Here is a 16,375-nt window from a genome sequence, read left to right as displayed (position 1 = left end):
CAAGGGCACTAGCAGGAGTGGATCAGATTGCTTTTGAGTGGCGCTGTTGATACTTGCCCTCCCCTCTCTCCCCTTCAGAGAGCTCAAAGGAACTGTTGTGAGAAGTTTTTGCTCTACTTGAAGGGTTCCTATTCATTGTGTGCTTGAGGCTACTTGCAGGCATCGTGAGTTTCCTGTATAGAGCCAAAGTTTTGTTTGTTGATTGTTGTCTTCGCTGAAGGAGTTGTTCAGAGAATCATTTCCTTCAGAATTTAATATGCACCATCAAACATTCTTGCCATGTTTGCAAATGTTCTGATAATGTAAAATAAGTCTACACCTTACCCAGGATGTGTGTATAAACAAATACTGACTGTTGTCTATATCTGCTTCAAAATAACCTTATGCAAAAGCTGGATAATTCTTACGTTTGAATACTTATTTCTGCTATATTCCCAGTAATGTAACATCTGCATCAGAATTGACATTTGTTTGACACGTTTTGACTCATGCATTTGTTTGCCCCCTTCCTTGATGAAATTCTTCCCTAGTCTGAACCCATCTTTCAATCTTAGCATCCCCCAGCTCAGCTACTCCCTGTCCCACTGCCTGTCCCCTTTATACCTTGCTGTTGCAGCATTTGCCTCCTAAGCCCGTGCTTCCATCTGTGGCTAATTATAGAATGGTAATTAGCTGCTTACACAAGTGAATGGGATGAGCCATCATGAAACTGCTCAGCATGAGCCTCAAGGATGGGGAGAATGATGCTCCAGCAGCTGTCAAAAGAGACACCTTATTTTTCAGGGAGGGAGTGTGGGGCAGAGCAGAAAAGGAATCGAACAGAGCATGCCAGATTTTTCTCTCCTTCTCAGCAAACAATGGCCATTTTTTCTTCTTTTTTCACTTTTTTTTTTTTTTTTGGCGCAAAGTCTACACTAACATGCTTCACTTCTCTCTTTTGCTATGCAGTTGCTGGGCTGGCACAGCCCCTGGGCACAGAGAGAAATGCAGGTCCTGTGAGTTAGATGGATCCTTCTGACCCAACAGACATTAGCTGCTGGGTTGGGAGGGTGGAGGATCAAGCTCCAATTTGGAGCCAATCCAGAGAGAGAGGTTATGTTTCTGCAGCCTCTTCCCCCAGCCCCTCTTCTAGCCCCTCTTCTAGCCCCCAGTGCTGTCTCGGGATGGGAGGGGGAGAAGGCAGGGGAGGAAGGTACTGGAGGGGGGGGTAGGTGGATTAGAGCCCCCACTGGGGGGGGGGGCTCCAGTCTACCTGCCCCACACTCCAGCTGGGCAACCCCCCACTCCTTCGCTGCTACTTCCCCCCCCCCAATTCTGAAAACAGCACCCAGAGCAGGGCTGGGCAGCCATGCTCCCAGCACATGCAGACACAAATTAGTGAAGGCACTTCATTTGGGAGTACCTTCATCTGGACTCTCACATAATGAGGGTTCAGATTGTCAGGGGATTGGGCCCTTTTAAAGTGCTCTGCAGCCATACACTTGTGTTAGATCTCAGCTGTAGAGCACTTTCAGGGGCCAGATTGGGCAAACATTGTCACTTCTGTCAGCACCCTCAGTGTGAGTCAGGTTGTCAAGGGGCTACAGAGAGTGGTGGAGAGGCAGGAACCTTTCAAGCAGATTGCCATTGGCTCTTGTAAACTGCTGAAAGGGATCTGACCTTTTAGAAGGTTGAACCCTTTTGGGGCAGAGAGATTTCCTTGCTATGCAGCTGAATAGAAAAATTCCAGGAGACCAAATCTGGTTATGTAAAGGGACTTCAAAGTGTAAAGGAGCCAAAATGCAGCTGAGAATCAGCCTGCAATGGGTTGTGCAAGTTACATCCCAGCCACAGAAGGCTTACTTAGCCACAACCTACTGCACTCTGGCTGGCTGTTGAAACCTGGGAAGTCATCTTAAAAGGACAACAGGCCAGCAATTAGGCTGGTCCTGTGTAGCAAAGGAAGAATCCTGGCTGGAGCTACAAGTCATCTGAGGACTCCAGCTTGTTCCTCTTTTAAGGCTCTGCCTACTGAATGTGCCTCTCTTGACAGAAACAGAACTACTTGGGTTGATGAACATGACCCCACCCACAAAGACGCACAACCCATTGCTCAGAAATACAGAACTTGAAGACTGCCATTTGGTATTAGCTTTGCCAAGCTTGGAACTGCCTTTTCAGAGTTCCCAATTGATCCCTGACTCCTTTTTCATGACAGGGTACAGAGGTCACTCTTCTTACCAGCACTGATATTCCTGCTGCTTTTGTAGTCCTTGCTGGAGTAGATTTAGGTCTTCTCCTGCTGCCTCGTCAGCAAGAGGGCCCCTGCACTCCATTTGGTACTTTGAATATGCAGAAGTCTCAGTTGCTGCCCTGTATCCCTCCTTCAGGAAACTGAGGTTTCAAAATATCAGAAGTGTCTACTTGTGGCACCCTGCCCACCACTGCATACCTCTTTGTTGGATTGGCAGTGCAGCTACTCTGTCTCAATTTCTCTGGCTGACGCTGAGCTCATATCCTTCATGGATATGACCTGTGGCCCATTTGCCACAGAGCAGCCAGCCAGGTTGTGAGATAAGAGAGTCCTTCAGCCAAGTTCCAGTGGACAGACAAATGTTCAGCCCACCTGCAATCAGCTTTCATCCACCTGCTATGACTGACTGTCCCCAGGACGAGTTACCTGGTCATAGCCTGCCACCAGAACAGCAGTCCTTGCCCATATGGTTCCTTCATACCAAAGACTTGGCTCTACTGGAGACCCTCACTGCAGCCTGTTGACTCTCCTGTCCTCAAATGCTGAGCTTCCTCTTCCTTTTAAGTCTACTTTGCAAGCCTAATAGCCAATCCAATGACGGTGGGACAAGACTAATTAAGTCCATGCCAAGTTCTTTGTTGTGCCTGTTGCAGGTGTTCTCCATCTGACTGCCTCAGCCTTCTGAGGTCCCAATATTTGAAAAACAAGGGACTGAAGAATTGACATGCATACTTATGCTACTGCTAGTCAGCCTAGGAATTGCATGTAAGCACATCAGCTGCATTTGCTGTGTATAAAAAAAACCATACTGAAAGATTGAGGGATTCATAGTACTACTTCTCCAGACACAAGTGACTGGTGCCTCCTGAATCTCAGGGGGACACCCGCAGAAGTTGCCCCCTGTCAGGCTGGGCAGCAGCCCTACTGACAGTAACAGTGTTGGCCATCTTGAGGGCACTTGCATGTCCTCCCTACCAGTCACCTATGTCCAGAGCTATTTGTGATATGAGGTCTTGATACTTTCTGGTGGGGGGGTGACCATGACCCCCCCAGCATGACCACAAACATGCAATCAAAGGAAAAGATTACATGAATCTTTTGGGTGATGATGAGTCTTTTCAGAGCTGCTTTGGGTTGATTGTATTAGTAGCAGGACACAGGGTAGGGAGGTTTGCCCTGGAATCTGTCAGCGGTTAGATGGGACATGGGTGTGGCCGATGGGTTTAATGATGACTAAATGAAAGTGTTGTATTTGGTGTCATCATGTGCATACAGGTGATGAGGTTTGAAAATTTAGCAGATGCAGTGTTCTTTTTAATAAGTGAGTTAATATTTGACTGCAATCAGGGGTGTAAGCAGCTCTTACTCATCCTTGTTCAAAGACAGTGTGAAAATATATGTATTATGGTCATATTGGAGCATCATGCAAAAAGGCAAAGTGTTTATTCTCTATCTTAACTGGCTGCATCCTGGTTTTCAGAAATGAGTTTTGCTGAGGTTGGCATCCTGGGCATGAACAAGTAGCAGCTCTAAGTCTGCTTTAACAAAGTGTTTTCATCCCTGAAGTTCCTCACTTATTTTGAACAGAGGGAATTGTTTTGTAGGAGTTATAGACCATAGACACAATTGTATTTGTTGTGTTAGTTTCTGTGGGAGATAGTGTGATTGGTTAGGGAAAGTCAAAGAGTGCTGCTAAGTGATTCCTAAATTCTCCTGTTCACCTTGCTATAGTGGAATGGAGATTGTGGTTACACAATGGAAAGCTTGGAGTTGTTAATAGAGCTAGCAAGAGAAATCAAATGTTGACAGTTTTATTATACAGCAGTTACAGTAACTTCAAGCATGTGGGAAAAAACAAGCATGTCTTTTTCCTTACCCACTCTCTCCATTATACAGCCATAATTTCACTGGCTTATAATCTTACTGAGCTCTAACTGTTTGACCTGAAATTTTCCACCAGGCATCTGCCTTGGGATAAATTTTTCTCAAGATGTTTCATAAAAAGGTTAGTCCATTCTAAGGAAAGGGGTAGAGGAAGAATATTTGTTTTTTCTCATGTTTCATTGAGAAGTTCCAGTTCCTCCGTGATATGACACACGAGTTTGAAATACGGTGCATCTGAGGGGGGTGGCAGGTGTTGCCCTGGTATCAGAGGTGCACCTTTTGCTGTCTGCATGAAAGTACTTTAGGATTTGATCAGCCTATACATCTCCTTAGAATTTGGCAGCTAAACTCTCTACAAATTCTGTCTGCACTGGGCACACTCTGCCTCCTCACAACTCCCACGTGCGTCATCCCTTCAATGTGACTGGGCAAGTCAGAGGTATAGCTGGGCAGCCATGATGCATGGGGAAGTGCTGGCTGGTGCCCTGCCAATTGCAGCAGGTAGGGGCTGCTTTTTTGCCCCCCTCTCCCACATCCCCCACACTCCCCCCTCAAAGGTTGGGGGAGTGTGGGTTTGGGGCTGTCCCAGTTGCCCCTTCACCCTTGGTCATACTACTGGGTCATGTTTTATCCAGGGCTGTAGGAGCTGACCAGGACATTCACTGCAGTTTCATCTGGATGGTTAGGCCTGCCACCCTGCCAGGTACAGAAACTGGGAGCAAGGAAAGCTCTTTTACTATGCTCACATTGATACCCCCTGGGCTTGCAGCCTGGGTTAGGGGGGAAGGAGTACGGGGACTAATTCTCATGCGGATGAGGGAGAGAAAAAATGTGCTGGGTTGCAACAATGGATCAAGAGCTTGGGGCAAGTATTACTGGCCTCCTTTTGCAAAGGAGAAACTGAACTCAGAGAAGTCAACTGACTTGACCAAAACTAAGACACTCTCTACTTCCTGTATGATTTAGTCATATCATCCAAGCTTTCCTTCCCTTCACAGACAATTAAAGGAACAGTTGTCAGATATGCGTGTTCCTTCATAAGCTGTTTGGATATGAGTTGGTTTATAAGGTTTTAGTTATGGTGAGTCTTGCTGACATACCTAAATCTCCATATTTGGAATCTGGATGAAATATCTCTGATGGTATAGATGGGAAAGTACCTTATTTTTTCACCTTTGTCCACACAACAAAGCAGTCCATTCAGATGGATTAACTACATGCCCATACTTGCTGAGAGTCATGCTCACTGGAGCTGGAAGTAGCCATTAGGAATTATCTGCAAGCGCTGCAGCTATATTTGCTTTGTTAGGTGTAGCTATACTAAAAGAAGGAGGGATTCATAGCAGTATTTCTCTGGAGCTGTCAGTGCACTGGGACATATTTCACCCACCAGTAACTTGGCTTCCCTCACAACATCCAACATAGTCCACCCTTTCAAAATCCTTTGACTTTTCCTTACTTACTCAATGGCACAAAGAATGGTCAGCACAAGCACCAATTGATCACCACATCATCTCTGACCCTACACTCAGTCAGCCAGGATTTAACTGGCCATGCCATTATTGGGCACTTCTCAACCATTTTCAAACTAGACAGGGTCACTGTGCCTCAAACCTATACCAGTAGGGCCTCCGCAATGACGACAAATGCCCTTCTTTGTGGGCAAGTTCAAACTATGTCCTACATTGTTGACTTGTGTCCATTTGCTGTGCTACCTGGTGCCCTTCAGGCTCTTCACACTGTAATGACATCACAAGATGGCTGAAACAATATGCTGAAACAACATATGCTTAATAAATAAATCCCGAGCTGTTTGACTAATGACAGAAGTTACACACAAAACAATTTAAGTGATCAGAAACTGGTTTAAACCTGTAACATAATATAAGTTCAGGGCACATTAACCAGTTTCAAAATGACCAAAACTGATTTAAGATAAACCTGGTTAAATGTAGTGTCAGACTTAACTGATTTAGGTCAAACCAGTTATGGCATTTCTGTGCAAGACCCCTTCCTAGTACAAGTGAAATCAGCATCCCAGCATGCCTTGCAGCCCTGAGCTGGGCTGAGCCGTGTGCTTAGGCAAAGCAGGGATGGCTTTGCCCCTCTGCTCCCTAGCCAGAGCAGAGAAGGCTGCCTGACAAGGGGGTGGGGGTGGGAAACCCGGCTGGCACAGCCCAGTCTGCCTGGTAAGGGTGGAGCAGCCCCTGCCAGACTTCCCTGCTGGAGTTGAGGGGGTGGGGGGCATGGGCCAGTAGGCTTGGGGGGGGAGGGTGATTAAACTCCGCTGTCTCCCCTCTCTCCCACTGGCACAAGGACCCCTGCCAGGGTCTGCCTGGCTTTCCCCCTTGCGTGGTAGATGGCATGGCCAGAGTTGGCCCAGGCATTGCCCAAGGCTGCTACCTAGGCCAGCTCTGGCCATGCCCCCCTCCCACATCAGTGGAGGAGAAAGCCAGGCAGACCCTGACTGGGGTCCCTGTGCCGGTGGGAGAGAGGGGAGACAGGGGAGTTTAATTCCCCTCCCACCCAGCCCCCTTCACCTGAGGCACTGCCCTGGCTGGTGTCTGGCCATGCCCTCCCGCATCTGGGACAAACTTAGAAAGGGCTGCTTCCCCCTCCCCCTCCAAGCACACCCCGGATGGGGTCTCTGTTGGACAGGGTGGGGGCTTAAACCTCTCCCCAGTCATATTCAGCAGCATGCCAGGGCCTGTCCATGCCCTCCTCCCCCAGCTCAGCTTCCTTGCATCCGCTGCTGAAGGAAAGGAAGGGCTTACTCTAACACCCCCTGGCTTCTAGCCTGAGCCACTGCAGGCATGTGGCTGCATTTCCAGAATCAAAAGTGAAGTCTGTTCACTTGCAAATCAGTTCAATCTATGCAGGTTAGACTAACCTGCAAAAATTGAATCCATACCCGCTCCAGCTTTATGAATGTGTATACTTAGACTTTCTGACATGAGGTCATGTGCTTTGTGGTGGGGGTGCACGAATCAGACATGTAATCAAAGGAGGGGGTGCATGAACCTTCCACATTACTTTCTGTAGGGGAAGGAACAGATACTGGCAGACATCAGTTAACAGTTCTGTCCCCAAGGGAGTGTCATTTGAAAATATGTGATGCCAGATAGCTATAGGCATCTTTCTGTTCTACCATGTCTGTCCTCAGGCCACAAAGCTGATTTCTACCAGCTAAAGTAGCTGAATTTTTTGCTTCCCAGTGAGTAAAAAAGTAGTAGTAGTGAAGAAGAAAAGCATATGGGTAGAGAGAAGGGGAGAGCTAAAGCATGTACATTTCATTAGTCCCTTGTATTAGGGATCTGAAATGTCCCAGGACTTAGAACAGTAGCTTCACATACATCTGCCTGTGAGCAGAGGGAAGAGGAAAGAGAAGTATAGTAGATGTAAAATTATAATAATAAATCTTACATACAATAAAAATGTGGCTGATTTGGAAACAAAATAACAGACTTTAATATTTGTTTTTGATTTAATTTTATTGGAGTAGAATACAGAACAATCTGAATATAATTTAACCACTTGTAGAGGTACTCAAAGAGGAAAAGTATTTCAATAAAAATTACACAGTAAAAATGCTACACAGAATAGATTTCAAGGTATGGGCATTCACCCTATTCATAAGGAACATGTCTTTTGTTATACCTAAGTGCCATTGCTTTTTGCATCTTGATTGACAAAAAATGTTGGTTAATTGTTCGGTGGGGTAGATGGGGGAATAATTTTAGATCTTAACACAGATGCTTAAACATACTTCAATCTTTTTTTTAATGATCTACTGCTGTTATAAATTAATGTCTACAATAGTAACGACCAATTTGAGGGTCACTGATACATTTATTAGAGCATTATTTGCTTCCAGCGGACTATTAACTATCAAATTGGTTGTTACCACTGGTAGTAAACAATTCTGAAGGGATTTTTGCTGAAATAGTTCACATATGGCTTTGCCATTCATGAGCTATCAGTGTTTTAGCGCCACTGGTGAAATAAACTGCCATATCACACATCTTACCCACATTCTGGACTATTAAATAATTGACACAAGGAGTGTATGAGGCAATAATTAGCTCACTTCAAATCTTGCAATTTACAGCAAACCCATTTATCTAACACTGTATTTAGTGTCTGATAATTGATTGTCTCACCTGATAAATGATTGTCTCTAGCCTTGAAGAGAGGACTCCTCAGGTTTGTATATTTTGAATGATTTTGGTTAAAGCAACAACCATTTTAACTTTACAAAGGGAGTGAGGTTTATGTAATTGAACTGATGCGCAAAATTCAGAGTACTTGCTAGTTTAAAATGTTCATCAGTTGGTCTGTCTGATGGACAGAGAAATGATACCCAGAGGGTCTCATAAATAATATAAGATGGAATATCTGTGCTAGCACTTTCAGCTGCTTAAGAATTTGTGCTGTAGTAAGTGTTCAATAGAGAACGGGACTAACTAGATAGAAAAAAAATCTGCAGCGAAGGGAGTATGATAACTTTCTTCTTTATTTCATAAAGAAACAAGTGTGACCAATGAAGCAACATACGAGTCATTACATTTATAAAGTAGGCATGCCTAACATTTAGAAACACACAAACTGGCTGCTGTATATCAAACCACATCATTGGGGTGGAGGAGTACCAATAGTGGGCAGGGTTTTGTTAGCCCAAACAGAAGAAACTGCACCATCAAAACATGTTTGGAAATCTGCCCCTCCTGAAATCCATTCCCAGCTCCTATCACAGGAGCTATTCCAGCTCATTGCCGGTGCTGCCAGCCTTGTTTGTTCTTGTCACTTTCTCATACAAATGGCACTGTGTCTCCCTCCATGCTGCTTCTCACATGAGACATCCTCCCTGGTTTGATTTATTAGGCCACAACTCTCCCATTCAGCTTTTTGACTAAATAGATATAAGAAACAAGTTCCATAACTAGCAGTTAGGCTGACAGCTGACAGAGCCAGCTGGCACTTCATTGAGCTACAGTCCCCCAAAATGCAATACCTACAAATGCATACTTGATGCCATCTTTCCTACTGTCCTTCCTCAGTGAGTCGTCTCAGTACAAACTTTTTAGGGTAGGGGTCATGCATGTGTTTGTGCTTGTACAGTCCTCTGCACAGTGCAGTACCTCTCCTGGCCACAGAAGGTTTCAGTGATATTAAATCATTATGGGCTGGACCCAGAAAAGAACTGCCATTTTAAGCATCTAATTCCAAAATTTAGCTCCTAAAAGCCTGAAGTCCCCAGGCACATGTGCTTATGCCAGTGCAGTCGCCTACATGCCTAAATGTCTGCTGCTGGGTGTGTTCAGAACTGCTTACATTCTGACACTGCCAAATGGCTAAGCACCTCTCTCATGTCTGAACCTGATAGGAATTCACAGATGGGGTTTACACTTACATAAAACAACCCTACCACAGGAGGAACTGGTGGTGGTGGTGGTGGTGGTGGTGCTAGTCGCAGCCCCTTTCACTTGTTCTCAGTAGTTACAACATTCACATGTGAGAAGGTTCAGTCCTTCCTTTTCCTCGGGGACTTGAACCCGTATCATTCCACTGTGGTAAGGAGGAGCGCCTGATCTTTTTTTCTTTTTTCCCTAACCAATAACCATCTAATATGAAATGCATAAACACTTTTTGGAACAGGGAGCTGAAGCCAAGCAGTTTCCCCCTCCTCTCAAGGAATGCCCCTCTTCACAAGATTACAGGACCAGGCCTCTCTGAGGATCATCACCTTGTGGAGATGCTTGCATTTGCCAGTGATCCTGAGAGTGATGCTGTAGGGCCACCCATGGCAGTAAGGTTGATGGGGAGGTTCCAGACAAAGACCGATCCAAGAAGTCCTCAACGGTGGAGCAGGTGGAGGGAGGTTGTGGCCCCAACAGCTGGGAAGTCAGAAGAAAGCTGCAATGGAAAACTGGCTCCAGTCATCATGGTTTGCCATGCCACTGAACCCAGCCACCACCCACCAAGATTGCATGGACCTGACTGCACACCGGAGTCCCCATGCTAAACATGGCACATGCAGGCTTCTGTCAGGTCAAAAAAAGCCCTGTAGCAATGGAGGATTGGCAACAGGCAGGGCTGTGATACCTGGAGGCCCCCAGCCAAGAGTCTGCACACAGGCAGCAGATGCATGATGGTCATCGGGCACCTGTGTTGAGACAGGGATGCCCTTCAGCAGCTGCATTCATGCTGAGCAGCCCTTTTTAGGATACCCTCTGCTCACCCTGATGGGGAGGGGGCTAGAAAAGATGCCCCAAAAATAGGCTGTCCTATTTCTCCAGCCTGGGAAACCACATCCAGCAGGATAAGGATAAGGACACAAACCTGGGGCTGCAAATTTCACTCCCCTGCTCAACAACTGCCCCCATTGCAGAAGAATGTGTGTATCCAGAATTGGGCTCCTCAGTCACCTGAGGACCCATCAAGCCTGACAGACATCATCCTCGACTTTGAGGGACCACCAGCAACATAGCCGGGGTCTCTCTTGCTTGCTATCCTGATGTTCTCCTCCTCGCTGCCCAGCACCTATATGCTCCAGGTCACCCTTTGGAGGCAGCACACTCTTCCATGCCTGCAGAAGGATTCTGAGTGCCTAAACCTGTCGATTTGGGTCACCCTCCTGGGGCCAAGTGCCTAAACTGTGGGCACTGTATCTAAGTGACACTAGCTGCAGGAATAATTTGGATCTGACTCTGTGTGCCTCAGTGGCCCCATTGATACAGTGAATGAGATAAGGGCTGAACCTTGCCTTTAAGAAGAAATGATGAAAACATCAAGGAAGGCATGCTTTACTCATCATAAGGTAGCACAACATTTAAAATAAAGGCAAAAGAGCAGAGAGGAGGATGTCATGTTTGTGCCTTTAAAGCCCTTCCAGATTGCATGCAACACTTTTTAGGATGTACCTGGACCACCAGCCCTCCCAAAATCTGCATGACAGATTCTAAACCTGCCGCACATCCCACTGTTTTAAACAACACCTCTTCTTCTTTGACTCAGGGGTGCCTCTATACCGGATGAGTCCTAATTAATCAAAAAGGTTCCAGAAGAGTAGCACACTGTCAGGGTGTGAGCTTTCACATCTTTTGTGTGCTAGCATTCAGTTTACCATACATATTGGTTTATCAGAAGAAGACAAATTCTGATCGAGTCTTGATGATTCCTTGTATATGCAGAGTGCAGTTTATTTTAATTAGTGTATAACTTGCATCTGCATAGACTTTTTCTTTCAATTTCCTGCAGGAGTATAGAAAAATGTATTCAGCAGAGTTGAACGATGCTCCCTATGGGAGTTAATCAGCCCATTTAGAGATCCTGAGTCAGAACCTCAGCTCATGTAAATCAATGTGTGGCTCCACTGACTGGAAAGAAGCTAGACTGATTTACACTAGTTGGGCATCTGGCCTTTTGTTTAGAGGGATGCTTTAGTGCACGGGTTGAATTAGAACAAGGAAAAGCTGAGGAGAACATCACAGCAGTTTTGTACTTCGGAGTAAATAAATTGAATATCCTATTTGGCTATTTTAACATCTGGATTACAGAGGAGAAAAGTCCTTCATCCTTCTCTTGGAAAAAGATTTATTCTGCCATATATTTTGTGTGTTTTTGGCTATGACATAAATGAAAGTCAAGGAAAGAACATAAACATTAAAGTAGGTTCATCTGGAGCACAGTGCCCTCAATATGTTGACAGTCACTTTTTCAGCACTGGCTTAATAAATATAGAAGTCTTTAATGGCTTCTTACAGCCATTCAGTTGAGCTGACTATGATTTGTGCACTGTTCTTCAGTGGACTGTGCTTCTTTCTTAGCATTCTCCTTTTGAGCTTCGTCATGATGTAGTCATTGCACTGTAATGTAACCCGGGTACACCCAAGGGTGTGCCCTATTCTCAATTGAATGGGATGGGTAGGCAGGAGGGGGTGCTGTGAGAGGGATGCCAGCATTTCAAGCAGGTCACTCTTTCATCTATAGATTTAGCCCAAGCCCAAAGTTCTTAGCTATGTACAGTTTATTGAGTTATAACATACATAAACATAAAACTAAATATCATATATATATTTACACAGTGAACACTAACCAAGGTCAGACCCTAAATAATACTATTTACAACATCACAATACAACCTTTCAATTACAAAATATAAGATGCAAATATGAACAATCTTAATAACACCTATTCCTTAATATAGTCCCTGACCCATGGCAAGAGATAGTCCTCTTTCCAATGAGGTCCCCTGGGGGAGTGTCCAGGAAGCACCAGAGACCCCTTCCCTTAGGGCCTTGACTAGGTGAGGATGCTGCTCACCCAGCCCCTTCTCTGGGTTTGCCCACCCCAAACATCTTTCCCCTGTGGGACCCGATGGCCCAATGACTCATGGCCCCCCAAGTGGCAGTGGTCAGGGTGCAGCTTGATGGAGTCTCCTCTGCCGAAGCGCCTCTCCAGGCTCCTCCTGTGCTGCTGGGCTTCTCCTCACCCTGTAATCCCCTGTGGACACCGAGAGGGCTCAGGTCCTCCCAGCTGCTGCATCACTGCCGCTGGCTCCTGGGCCTCATGCTGCAGCACTACTATTTCCCTGTGGCCTGGCTCAGCACCGAGGGCTCTTTTAGCACAGGCCAGGCCCTTGGCTCTGGCTGGCCATCCTCACACCAGGTGGCTAGCCCAAGCAGCCTCCACTGCTCCCTGGCTCCCAAGGCTCGGGCCCAGGTGCCGCTCTGCGCACCGTGGGACCTGGCCGCTTGCTGGGAGATGGAGCCTGAGCCGCCTCACCGCAGCCCTAAGGCCTTTGCCCTGTGCGCTGCCCCACGCACCGTGGCCCACTGGCCCTGCTGGGGTTGCAGGCTTGAGCCACTGCTTGCAGCTCTGAAAGCCTGGGCTCTGTGCACCAAACTGCACACTGTGATGGGCCCGAGCAGTCTCACACTGCTCCCAGGGCCAGGTCTCCGTGAACCGTCCCTGTGCATCAGCAGCAGCCTGAGTAGTCTCGTACCGCTCCCAAGGCTGTTTCTCCAGTGGCAGCTTCGGGAGCCTCGGGCCTGTTGCCTGCTGCGGGAGAGCTCCCCAGCTTTTCTTGGCTCCGCTCTTCTCGAGTCCCTCGCTGCATCTGCACCCCTGTGCTGGGCACGCAGCTCCTTTTATAGGCTCCAGGGCTCTGCCCCTGAAGTCTTCCAGACCTGACAGTTTACAGTCTTCAATCAGGTCTGGGGGAGCTGTTCGGCCCCCGTCCCAGGAAAGGGGCATGGCTTTGTTTCTCCTGCTGCCTCCTGATTGGTGGATGGGCTCCACCAATCAAAACAGCAGGCTCTCAAGCTTGGGACTCAACCCAAGGTCTGAAAAGTGAGCCTGCTACAGTAACATAGTGACAGTGAGGTAGATTCACAGGCTTAATTCTCTTAATATCTACCCTGTACATTCAAGAGAAGCTCTCTTAAAGTCCATGTAGTTACACCGCTATAAACTTCCTTAAATAGGAGGGATAGGCCCTCTGTATGCTTTATATGTTCATGCTGGCCATTCCAAAGCTGGAAGTAAGAGTTGTCTTAATGGTACAGGCTGTGGGCGATTGGTTCCTTTTCACAACTCTATATGGAGCTCCAAGTCTCCTATGGGAGAGGTGGTTCTTGGTGACTTATGCTGCTGGAGGAGCATGTGAAGCAGACTTTCCAATAGTGCTAGTCTGCAAACCTCCCTGGATTACAAAAGCAGAGCAGAAAGAGAGAATTAAGCTTGTTTCATATAAAAGTGAATGGTTTCATTTCCTACCTGGGAAATCAAAAAGTGAAAAATAGGTGCTGATCTACAGTGCTTCTCACCATTTACTAACTTTCAGCTGTGAGCTATATCTGAAGCTCTTGAACTCCATTTACAAATATTTCTTAGTAAAAATTCCCTGGCAGCAGAACCTTATGCTTCCACTTTTTTGCATTTTGTATCACCAGGTCCAACAGATCTCAGTATGAAGAGGCAGTTGGCAACCAGCTCTGGATCCTCCAGTAGTACAAGCTCGAGACCCCAGCTGAGTCCAACTGAAATAAATGCAGTGCGGCAGCTTGTGGCAGGGTATCGAGAATCAGCGGCATTTTTATTGCGTTCTGCAGATGAACTGGAAAACCTTATTTTGCAGCAGAACTGAGTCATGTGATGTTCACACTGGTCTGGTCTTATCTTGGAGTTTCCACTAATGACATTTTGATTTCCCAGAGCAGACACTTCAGTTACTGCACAGTCTTTTAGGAGAGTTAATTACCATAATGCCACACTGTTCTTGATCCATAAAGTGATGTGTTAAGGTTCTTCAAGTGAACTTCGACCTCTGATATTTCTGAGGTACTTTAATGTGTCCAGCATACTGCTTTTTGTTTTAGTGTGTCAGCATAAATATTGAAAAAGTGGCTATAGATTGTTAACTCATTCTGACAAGTGGAGGAAACAGAAGATGCTGTGATGGCAAATATTGGTTCAAGATCCACGTGCAATATTAGTGGAATGTGCTACTGACTCATTGGACTTAAAGCTGCAGTATATGGCAAAACATTGCCAAATGTCCTGTTACTATAGGACAGAATTGCAATTAAAAGGATCTTGTATTTTAAAAAAATGTAATTTTTATAAAAAACAAAACAAAAACTTTTGTTTTCATTCAGAATTTTTCATTTTTACTTTGGTAAACTTTTTCACTGGTCCTACAAATGTTTTGAGGAGCTATTGTAAGTCCCCCTTTTCCTCTCTGGAACCCCTGACTGTGCCCTTGTCTCCACCTTCATATTCTTTCTACAAGAAGTAACTCAATGCTGGATAACCCTTCCCCTGTGTACTGTAAATTCTCATCTTTGGAATGCCTTCCAAAAGAAGCATGCATTTCATGCATTCATGCCATTCTCAACTCCATCCTGTAATATATTGCAGCTTTATTAGGAAATTAATAAAGGGTTAAGGATTTTTTTAAAAGACATATAACTGAGAAAAAATTGATTTCTTACAGCTAGCTCATTTAACTCCACAATCGCTGCTGCTGTCTTGTATAAGTCCCTCTAGTAGTGATTGGATGCAGATGATTGAATGTGAAGAGGTTGCAAGTGACAATCTGAAAATTTGCACTCCTGTGTGTATTTATTTTTTTCCTTATTTAAAGAAAATACATACAGAAAAAGGCCATTGACAATTCTGTTATGATTTGTATAATTCCCACGCCTAACTACGGTAAAAACTGTAAATGGATGCAGCTGCAACTTTAATTAAACTCTTTCCCCCTTCTCCACTCCCCCATCCCCCCTCTATTTCTTATTTTATAATGTTGATTACACATTAATGGCGTTTTCTTTGTGCACTAAGGCAAGCTTATTTTTAAGTATATAGAGAAAAGTACTTTAGTTCTTGCTTACTGTACTGTCTGTTCTGTTGTTTAGCTTTTGTTGAATAACAAGTTCCTTGTGCATTCCTAAATTTGCCTTATTTCATGTAATTCAGTTTTTGACAATGAGTTTAAGGCATCGGTGATATTTTATATCTACTTGTTACATATAGTTTTCCAAGTAATGACTGTGATTGTGACTGAGTAATGTGCACTTTTTCTTGTAACTGTGGACATTGCTATGCTTTTTTTTCTCTAGTGTTTCTAGAATTACTGTTGCTTACAGTTATGTAAAAGAAAAAGAACTTTTGTGATACTGTTGGTGAATATTAATGTGAAAAAGCCTATGAAATATGAGTATTTTGCAGGTACATAGATACACAAACATCTCTACTCTGTGGACTGTTGTTCACAAATTTAAATGAAAATTCAAAAACTGAGGGCTGGAATCATTTCCTCTGTTTTGTTTGGGTAAATAAACAGATTTCTGTGTTTAAATACATGATTGTGAAACGTTCTAACATTTAAACTGCTTAGTGAGTTATGAACACTGTTTTCTTTAAACAGGAAAAATGGACTTCCACTGCTGTTCGTACAGGTTCTGCAGTCATTTCTCAAAATTATTAAGCAAATCCAAGAGGGTGCTAGAGCTTTGTTTTAATGAAGAATTTCTTCAATGAGGGCAGAAACAGGTGGTACATAAATCATGACACTAACATTTCTGATTTAAACTTGGCTTTAGGCAACAACATTAACTGGTAAAATTTATTCTTAAAATGCATTGAATGTATCTTAATGGCACTTGTATATCAGTGTGTGAACATTGTAAGTTAGTTGCTGCCCATCATTTAATAGATGTATTTTCCCATAGTGTAAATAACCATATTCTCACT

General features: G+C 44.9%; 1 protein-coding gene across 3 annotated transcripts in view; it reads left to right on the top strand.

Moving 5' to 3' along the window:
* Nucleotides 1–15,984, top strand: part of NOL4 (nucleolar protein 4) — a 281,954-nt gene extending 265,970 nt beyond the window's left edge. For all 3 annotated transcript variants that reach the window (XM_019547639.1, XM_019547645.1, XM_019547653.1), the window contains one exon: nucleotides 14,071–15,984. In XM_019547639.1, coding sequence (XP_019403184.1) covers nucleotides 14,071–14,264 — 194 coding nt within the window. In that variant the 3' untranslated portion in view covers nucleotides 14,265–15,984. The remainder of the gene's footprint in view (nucleotides 1–14,070) is intronic.
* The last annotated feature ends 391 nt before the right edge of the window (nucleotides 15,985–16,375 follow it).

Source organism: Crocodylus porosus, unplaced genomic scaffold, assembly GCF_001723895.1.
Source record: "Crocodylus porosus isolate Cpor-Errol unplaced genomic scaffold, CroPor_comp1, whole genome shotgun sequence".
Classification (NCBI taxonomy): Eukaryota; Metazoa; Chordata; order Crocodylia; family Crocodylidae; genus Crocodylus; species Crocodylus porosus.
The sequence above is the reverse complement of the archived record's forward strand: the minus strand, read 5'-3'. Positions and strand labels throughout refer to the sequence as shown.